This window comes from Pseudoliparis swirei, chromosome 11 (genome assembly GCF_029220125.1).
Source record: "Pseudoliparis swirei isolate HS2019 ecotype Mariana Trench chromosome 11, NWPU_hadal_v1, whole genome shotgun sequence".
Taxonomy (NCBI): domain Eukaryota; kingdom Metazoa; phylum Chordata; class Actinopteri; order Perciformes; family Liparidae; genus Pseudoliparis; species Pseudoliparis swirei.
In genome coordinates, this window is record NC_079398.1 from 5,196,565 (window position 1) to 5,206,855 (window position 10,291).

General features: G+C 45.5%; 1 protein-coding gene across 1 annotated transcript; it reads right to left on the reverse strand.

Moving 5' to 3' along the window:
- Window positions 1-1,786: 1,786 nt before the first annotated feature.
- Window positions 1,787-8,596, reverse strand: LOC130201602 (zinc finger and SCAN domain-containing protein 5B-like). The gene is made up of 2 exons (XM_056426672.1): window positions 8,343-8,596; window positions 1,787-2,685 (listed from the first exon to the last, which is right to left on the reverse strand). Exons 1-2 carry the CDS (start codon window positions 8,533-8,535, stop codon window positions 1,787-1,789), a joined length of 1,092 nt encoding a protein of 363 aa, XP_056282647.1. The 5' UTR covers window positions 8,536-8,596.
- Window positions 8,597-10,291: the final 1,695 nt, after the last annotated feature.

The window sequence follows — 10,291 nt, forward strand, 5'->3', positions numbered from 1 at the left end:
CTCCCACATATATAGAAGGCTTACAGCTGACAGAACACAAAATACATTGAACATCAAGGAAAAGTGGGAATTGGAAATAAATGTTATAATTGAAGATGCAACATGGGAAGATCTGTACAATAAATGTCATAAAGGAATCAATAGCCAATTATGGAAAGAATTTGATTGGAAACAAAAAATCAGATATTTTAATACACCTCTTGTAATCTCTTCATATGTGAAGGATCCTTCACATGCTGCAGAAAATGTGGAAAAATAGGAGATCACACGCATATCTTTTGGGACTGCCCAGTAGTCAAAGGTTTTTGGAAAAATATTAAAAAAGAAATCAATAGAATCATTGAAGTGAAGAGATTTAGGGGACACCAATCTGAGGTATATTCTACGTATACTTTTAATGATTGCCAGAAAAACAATAACTGAACTGGAAAGATGCAAAACCACCAACCATAACTCAGTGTAAACGGAGATTAAAACAGGTCCATACAATGGAAAAAATGACTGCAAAACTACAAATGACATTAGATATCTTCACAAGAAGATGGGCGTGACGTTATATCTAGTCGATATTGGATGTAGATGTTATAACTGAGAGGGGTTGAGGCTGTACACACAGAGTACAACTGCAAAACAAAGAGGTCTATGAAAAATCTGGGTATGAAATGAATGTCTGTTGATTTCTTTATTTTTCACATTGATGCCTTTTACCTTTCTTTAGTTATTTCACTTTGTATTTAATGCTTATCATTTGGTTGTATGTAGTTTGATTGTTTGGTCCTTCCCTCCCTCCTCATTGGCTCTTGGAGGGTAGATGTATAAGTATAAACATGTGGGAGGGGATGGGTGGGAATGTTTGCCGGGTGTGTATGTGGATATAGATGGATTTGGACGTGTGCTGATTTTATTTTGTTGTAGATATATATATTTTTTTCTTCTTCTCGATGTCAAGGAATAATCTGTTTGTGGAAAATGCAAAATAAAAAGTAAAAAAAATAAAATAAGGTGTGATGGAAAAAATATTATAACCCACAAGCCTCAAAAAGAAAACAAGTCACTGGTAATGGTACTCCTACTTTACTGGGATGGGGTTAGATTCCCTGCAGTGTCCGGCTATTTTTTTTGGCATAAACATGGTATATTTTCATTGTCACTGTTTCTACATTCACTAATAACCTGTCCATAGATTTGTGTACAATAATTCAGATGGGCATGACATATGTCGGAGAACACATTTTCTGACTGTTGTGCCCACATCTTTACAGATTGACTCCATTGTTTCTCTGAATCGAGCATTACTTTATGGTTGCACCACAAAACAGAGTGCAGGTGGGACGAGAGGAGGTGGACTTTATGCCTCATCTCTGTTTGAAATTCCCAAATTCTTCATTTAACTCTGTTTTCAGTACATCTTCGTCCTAAGCATCTTTTCATTGCTGTCTCCAGCTTTTGGTTTGCCTAATTAATTCATGTTTAACTGATCCTGACATCCATTAATCCCAAGTCAGAACGGTGATCAATGAGGGAGGTTTCTCACGGTCTTCATGACAAGTGAGGGAGTGGAATAAATGTCAACTTTACCAAAACAAGAACAACTAAAATAGTTTCTCTCCTGTGTGAGTTAACATGTGTCTCTTTAGAGTTCCTCTCTCTCTAAAACATGTTTTACAGACAGGGCAGCTGAACGGTTTCTCTCCTGTGTGAGTTAACATGTGACTCTTTAAAGTTATCCTGTGTGCAAAAGATGTTTTACAGACTGAGCAGCTGAAAGGTTTCTCTCCTGTGTGAATTAACATGTGTCTTTAGTTCCTCTGCCTGTAAAACATCTTTTACAGACTGAGCAGCTGAAAGGTTTCTCTCCTGTGTGAGTTAACATGTGACTCTTTAAAGTTCCTCTCTGTGCAAAAGATGTTTTACAGACTGAGCAGGTGAACGGTTTCTCTCCTGTGTGAGTTAACATGTGAGTCTTTAGAGTTCTTCTCTCTCGAAAACATCTTTTACAGACTGAGCAGCTGAACGGTTTCTCTCCTGTGTGAGTTAACATGTGTCTTTTTAAATTACTGGTATGCGCAAAAGATGTTTTACAGATTGAGCAGCTGAAAGGTTTTTCACGAGAACTACATTTTGAATCACTGACAGAAACGTCATCATTACTCAGAGAGTTTAAACCTGCTTGAGGTTCTCTGGTCTTTTTCCAATCAACAGAGTCATCAGTATCTGGTTCAGAAGAGTCTCCAGTCTCCTCATCAGGATCTGGAGGTCTATCTGGATCTGGGTTCCTGGCTGGTTCTGGTCCTCCACAATCATCTCCATCAGCTTCTATTTCCATCGGTTCAGTTCGTCTTTGATGAAGCTGAGAGGACTGAGTTTCCTCTTCAGCTTCACTCTTCACAGGAGTGAATGAGAACTTGAGACCAGCCTCCTCCAGCCCTTGAAGCTGCTCTCCCTCCTGACTGGTCCAGAGTTCCTCCTGTTCCTCTTTAATGTGGGGGGGCTCTGGGTCGTCCTGTTCCTCTTTAATGTGGGGGGGCTCTGGGTCCTCCTGTTCCTCTTTAATGTGGGGAGGCTCTGGGTCCTCCTGGTCCTCTTTAACTAGTGGGGGCTCTGGATGCACCTGGTCCAGACTGAAGCTCCAGACCTGCTGCTCAGAAGGAACCTCTTCTTTAACCACCAACAGCTGCTGGACGTCTGTGGAGAATAGAAACATACATTTATACATCTTATGAATCTCATATTAAACTGTTATTTATTCAAGAAGTATATCACTGAATATTCTGAGTTAGTTGTGGATGAGAGAAGCATGACCTCTAAATAAAAAGAAAACATTACATGTCATGTAGCAGACACTTTTATCCAAATCGACTTAAAATAAGTGAATTCAACCACGAGTACAAACTCAGAACAACAAGAATAAAGAAAGTAACAGTTCTCCAAGAATGCCAAACTCTAAAAATACCAAAAGTAATACCATGAGTAATTCCATAAGTAATGATATCAGTAATGCCATAGTGCAATTCAAGTGCCACTGAAATGCTAATCTGTTTTTATTCAACGTAGTTGGAAAATATGTGTTTTTTATTTTCGGCAGAAGATGTAGAGACAGATAGATAGTGTTAGAAGTGGGACAAATAAATGCGAATTTTTCTGGGATTAGCGAGAATAGACCAGGCCGGGAAAAGTAAATGCGGAATGTGAGTAATAAAACAGATCAAAGGGGACCCCAGTTCCATTAGACTACAACAATAGGAAAGCAACAAGGAATCCATCATGCCGGCCGACAGGGAAAGTGGCTGTAAAATCAGATGAAAGCATCGAGGCCATCGCTGGGACGAGAAGCAGAGGGCCAGGTGTGACAGAACACGGGTCCTGAGGGGTCAGCGGAGGCGTTTACAACCGGCTCGACACGACAGGACCATGGCACCTCTTGTGATATTCAAATGAAGACCTGGTTGATTGTGTGTTCAGGAGCCCAAATCCTGACCAAATGGGCCAGAGAGGATGTTACTACGAAAGTGAATAAACACAAGCCTGGATTCACGTGTGTTAACCTGCCTGTAGATCAATGGTCATTGATATGATAATGTGATATATGTCTCCCAATATGTTCCGTATCCTGACCCCCGGTTAGAGTGTGTTTGATGTCACTGGCATCGGGAAGTCTCACCAGGTCTGAAAGGGTCATAAAGAGGGTACCCTAAATGCCTGAGAGATAAGAGAAGACAACGGTCCCCCTCTTTGAAGTGGGACAGAGAGTCTCCAGAACCTCTCAGGAAGAGAGGGGATGAACCCCCCATCAGCACCCCAAAGAGGGACGGATATCCGGTAAAAGTGGGAGGAGCCGAGGGTATAAAGGTGACGAACAGGGAAAAGGAAAAGAGAGTTTTTGAGAGGTCAGAAAAAGGAGGTTTTTAGTGGTTGTGTTTTAGCGTCAGGCTTCCGTGAGGGAACTGACTTGTAATTGTACTTTGTTTCTTTCTTCTTTCTTTTTGAATAAAATACTTGGCTGCCTTGCAGTCTTAAACTTTACATTCGGTTTGTGGACCTACTTTGTTTGTGAGACCTATTTCTTCACCTGTCGACCCACCCGAGGAGACGGAAGGCGTTGACCCGGGAGCGGACCCCGCAGCCTCCGAGGTGAGTCTGCACGGCTACCCCTACTGACCTCAGTCCCCAGGGACCATTCTGAGCCCTCACACTCTCCACTGACATTTTGTACTGACGAGAAATCGCTGCAGCTGGTAGACCTCCGGCTCGGCCGAGCCGTGGTTGGCTCGGGACCAAGAGGGACTCGTAACACTTGAGTCCTCGTCGCGGAGTTTGTCCTAAGAATAAGAATATTAATAAATGTGTCCGCCAGCCAGCCGCCTACTCTTGTACCCTCGAGCGTGTTTGGGAGGAGACTAGATAATTGAATACCCAGCATTTCTCTCCATGAGATCGATCTGACATCATCCGGTGTCGCGCGCCGAGCCAAACAGCAACCACTGTCGAGGTGCACGCGTCATCATCAGGCCCGAACGATCGCAGAATCATATAGGGAGTTACTGATCTCCGCCTCCTCCCCCTTAACTCGCCCGCTCGCCGAAGTTTCCTGCTCCTCGGCCGTGGCGAGGATACCGTGACCGGGCCGTTCGTCAGAAGAGAGGCGGGCATCGTGACCCGTGTGGACCCGTGTCCTCTCCAGTGCGACAGGTTAGCAGCGGTGACGCTGGCTGCGCCTGGGCCGCCGTGCTGTTACGACAGTTTTCACGCCTGTCATTAGAGCACGATTATTTCCTCAATAAAGTACCCGGTGTGAGGCCGCTCGCACCTCAAACCTTTTCCCCTCCTCTCCATCTCTCTCCTCTCTCGCTCCCGCCCCCCCTCGCCCCGCCTCCTCCCGGTTTCCCCTACACGAGAAGACTGCGGCGTGCCTTTTCTTTCCGTCTCTCACCCGAGGCGACAGAATTCGGTTCACGTACGCGTCTCTCTTAACAATAGATGTATACTTTATTGATTCCGCAAGCGGGAAATTACAGGCAGATACTGGAAGATTACAGCATAACATGAGGGAAGAGAGGAGAGAAAGAAAGAAGAAGAAAAAAGGAAAAAAACCCAGATTATGCCCCTAGAGGGGTACAGTGTGGGAGCAGGAAAAAACACCTCAGCACAAAAGCACATACATTTAAACAAGACGTGCAACGGGGAGGGGAGGTAAGCCAAAGACTGGGTGATCTAAGCCCAGCCATTGGGGGGCGGAAGGTAACCAACCAGGGTTTTTCCTGGGTCAAAATGTGTCTTGGGTGCTCCCCAAAAAAATTTTTTATTCATGCAGTCGGGCTGTTGAGTGAGTGATCAACAGCTGGCCGCTCTATCAAGTCACGCACCTCACAGTTGCGTATTGATCAGACAAGAAGACACGCTTATCAACTCCAGTGTTTCCCCTACCATTATAACAGGGTGAAATCTGACAACCCGTCACCCTGTAATTTACCCCCCCCCAGAGCGATGCGCGCGCCGGCATCGAAGCTCTGCCGTGATGCGCCGCGCACGGTCTCACTAGCCCCCAACAACTCTTCTCGGCTCGCCCAGAGCTCCGATGCCGGGCGCCTCGCTCAGCCGTGATGCGCGCCACACCTCAGTGTTAAATTAGCTTAGGGCAACATGGCTTATTGCGGCACTAGTCCGCCCCTGAAGCTGTAAACCTCGGGGAAACACTGAACTTGATTACTATTGATCAAAACAGAACGAGTGTTCGGCTGTAGCCTCCTTGAAACATACTATTGAGAACATATTCGCTGACATGCACGTGATGAACACAGTTTTTTTTTATCGCAGACTTTTTTTTGCCTTAGGCGCTCGGGATTTGTCATAGGCGCTGGAAAACGCTTAGGCGCTACCCAAATGTTCGCTATGCAGGAAAAACCCTGCCAGCGCACACAAGTAGCCTGCCATCCGGCTGCCATTTAAGGCGCCAGTAGACCCCGTCCTGTCACACTTGGGGTACGAAGCAGGCGAAGGCGTGGGATGGGGGTGAGGGTAGTGAATGCATATCAGTGTGTGGAAGTTCGTGTGTGAGTGGCCTGGTATGTCGTCCTCCGCCAGGCCACAACAGACAGAGTGCTCAGAACGCAAGATGGTCGTTGCCATGGAGAAAGCATTGAAAGGTCCTGGGGAGACAACAACCACAGGTGTCTGTGGATAGGGGGAAGGGAATGAGAGAGATTCTCACTTCAGCGATCTGTTGTTCCAGTAACGGCCTCGGCCAAGGCCCGTTCTGGTTGAGGGAGCCGAAAGCAGATCAGATTGGGATTGTTGGGTCTTCCAGTTGCTGCATTCAATTTGCGCAACTACTATCCCTCCATTCTTCTCCCATTTCCCAATAGGTTTTCAAATCGATCCAATTTCATTTGCAGAGACGTCAGCTTCTCCACGATGTTATCATTCTGGCGGTTGAATGCCAAAGTCTGAGTGCCAACAACTCTACCCAGAGCATCACTCATGTCGGGCAGCCTTAGGGGGCTTTTAACGGCTGTCACCGTTTCCTTAATTTTCCGATAAGTGCCAAATCCAATTAGCAGAAATCCTGTAATCATAGTTCCGAATAGGTAGATGTCTTCTACATCCTCCACGAAAAGGGCTGCTAGGCACACGACACGCCACTTCTTGTACGCGCCCATCGTGTAACCAGCTGCAAACGTCCCGGCAGGACGGGCAGGTTCCCCCGAACCCGAGCTCCTCATCGAGAAGATGGTGTCAATTGCGTTGAGAGACCAGTTGATCGGGTCCATGGTTTTTAGTTCAAAGAGCGATGAGGAGAGAGTCTCAAGTATAGGACAAGACAAGACAATATGAGCCAAGCAGGGAAAATCATGGGGAGGAGGGGGAGGGAAAAATGCGACCGCCTTCGGAGAGAGCCAAACGAGAAAGAGAGACTTTCTGCTGTCCTGATGTCATGCGAGCAAATGACAGAGCTGAGAGAATTAGTGTACAGAGAGAAGAGGAGGGGACCCAGGACAGAGCCTTGAGGGACCCCAGTAGTGAGAGGAAGAGGAGACTTAACCAAAGGGTTAGCAGTCTCAGTCAGGACCGCTTCAGTACTCCCATAATGTCTATCCCCGCCATAACAAGCACCCAATACTCAGCCACAAGGCAATAATGATCCACGGGACCAGAGACACAAAATTAGGGGTGCCCAGATCCAACAGCAAACTGTATCCACCGAACAGAAATGTGCCACACCCACTAGTCACCAAATGATTCAACTGGAGACTAAAGAGACACTGAAAAGGAAGCAAGGGTCTGGTGGGGCAGGGTAGATGATGACATCACACCTCTGCATGACACCATCCACCAAAGGAGACGTTGGTTCAAAGTCCTGCATCCGTACTCGCCACCAGGGAACCAACAACATTGTACTTTTAACGACTCCCTGATACAAGATCTTTGATCCTGGAACACAAGAGAGGTTTGTGGAAACCCAACTGTGAAGGCTCGGGAGATCTATGCAGAGAAGCAAGGAGTAGCAGCGGCTGTTGAAGGACACCAGAGTTGCAGGTTGTATGCACTGGTTGACACCTCAGCTCCACATCAGTGTTGGGCCAGAGTGGAGGCAAAGAGAAGAACAATGGTGAAAGCAGGGGTTGACCATCAGTAATACCATCAGTAATACCATAAGTAATACTATAAGTAATACCATCAGTAATACTATATGTAATACTATAAGTGATACCATCAGTATTATTATTATAAGTAATACCATGAGTTGTAACATAATACAATAAGTAATACCATAAGTATTATTATAAGTAATACTACAAGTAACACCATCAGTATTATAAGTAATACAATAAGTAATTCCATGAGTTGTAACATAATACAATAAGTAATACCATAACTAAGTGCCAATCAAGTGACACTGAAGTGCTAATCTGTTTTTATTCAAGGTAGTCGGAAAAGATGTGTTTTTAGTTGTCGACTTTCTGCTGTCCTGATATCAGTGGGGAGCTCGTTCCACCAATGAGAAGCCAGAACCACAAACAGTCTTTTTGTTGAGTGATTGTACTGAGATATAGTACAGTAACAATACAATATGTACCTCTGATGTAGTACAGTAACAATACAATATGTACCTCTGATGTAGTACAGTAAAAGTACAATCAGTACCTGTGAGATGTATCGTAATAAGTCTAATAAATTAGCATGTTTAAAATTAGCACTTAGAAACATAAGAATAGAGACACAAAACCGGGCAGAAGACCTCTGGAGAACAACTCCACACAATGTCGTGCTGTCATCATAAATTACACGATTATTCTACCATCTGCCCCACTATCAGGTTAAAGTGATAAACAAAGAGAACCCACCTGCTCGTTGCAACCGGACTTCCGGGTTGAACACGGCGTGCAGCAGCTTCCTGTGCCGCTCGTTCTCCTCTTTTAAACTACACAGTTCCTCCTCGTACTCTGCGATCGTTCCTTCAAACAGCCCGCAGATCTCCTGCGCAGCCGCAGTGAGTCGCTGGTTGACTAAACCTCTCAGCATTTGGGCTTTAGACATGTTCACGAGCTCAGAAACGTTTCCTCCAGACAGCTCCGTTAAAAACGCTCCGCTCACTCGGCTCCGCGCCGGTGTAGCTCGGCCCGCTGGTCCGTGTATCTCCTGCTGGCACGATGACATGAGCTCCGCAGGACACGAGGACACAATCCGGACGTTTCCGGCGAAGCGGAACAACACAGAGTCGCTCGCACAGGGTCACGTGGCATCGTGGGCGAGACGCGCCGTTTAGTCTCCAGAGAGTCGCTGCGACTCGCGCCGTGTGGCCGAGTTCCGTCTCCGTCTCCTTCCTGTTGCCACGCGACGCGAGCTTCGTGAGTCTGAGGTTACACTTTCTACAAAGTCCACTTCAACACGTGTGTCCGCACATCCGGGCTCTGGTGGGCAGCGACGTGTCCTTTGTCTCGAGGCTTCCACACGTGTGTCGAGGCGCAGGAAGATGTTTCGTGAAGCGGATGTCGAGGCGCCTGTTGATGACGAGCGGCTCAGGGTTCTTCTTCTTCTTCTTTTTAAATTTTTTGGCGGATGGCATCCAGTGAACGGTGCATTTCCGCCACCTCCTGTAGTGGAGTGTGGACCAGAGACCCTATCCCCTTACAAAACCAAACAAACAAAACCAAACCCAACAAAATACCCACAAAACAAAATCAATAAAACAAACAAAACAAAAGGGAGATTCAAAACTGTCAGTGCTTTAAATTCTATTGCTTAATCCTGTTTCTTTCACATATTGTAATACCTGTCTTGCCCCCAAATTTAACGCATCTGCTAGATTTAGTTCCTCCACTCCCAGCTTCCTCTTCAACATGTGTCGCTCAAGTGTGTATTTCTGACAATGACAGATTATATGTTCTACAGATTCTGGTCCTTGACAGCGCTCACATCGTCCTGTTGGCTGTTTATTTACGAGATGCATTGTTTTGTTCAGCCTTGTGTGCCCGATCCTCAGTCTGGTTCCTCTGTGTTCTTCTAGCTGGCCTCCCTTTGCCAACTTCCCTCTGCACAGCATACAGATGTCTTCCTGTTACCCTACATCCCAACTATGCTGCCATTCCTTAATCATGTTTCTTTTGATAATTGTTTTAACTTCTGCTTTGCTGTGTAAAATGTCCATCTTGTGCTGCCTTTCTAACGCTTGTGTTGCTCGTGTATCTGCTCTTTCGTTTCCTTGCACCCCCCTGTGTGCTGGTACCCACATAAATGCTACGACAAAACCCATATTCTTTAGACGGAACAGTGTTTCATATTTTTCATTAATTAAATCCTGCCTGCTATGTGAAGTGAATAAGATAAGATAAGATAATCCTTTATTAGTCCCACAGTCGGGAAATTTCAGGATCACAGCAGCGGTGCACGTTAGAGCATTAATAAAAATAAAACACAATAACAATACTAAATACTAAACTAAAATACTAAATATACAGAGGAAACTAAATATACAAAGGGAAAACAAAGTAAAGTGCTGAGTTTGCCAGGATCTCCAGGATCTCCTGCAGTTTGTTGTGCAGCCTGACAGCAGCAGGAAGGAAGGACTTGTGGTCCCCTCTTCAATCTTTTGTCCGTACATCTTTATCTGAGCATCAACTCCTCTTTTCCTCGTCAACATGATTGTTTTAGTTTTCCCCACAGAAAATTTGAATCCCCATGAATAAGACCATCTTTCTCCCACTTTCACAGCCTCTTGTACTTTACCTTTAATGTGATTTATGTTCTTCCCCCTCTTCCACAGTGCTCCATCATCAGCAAATAGAGATCGGCC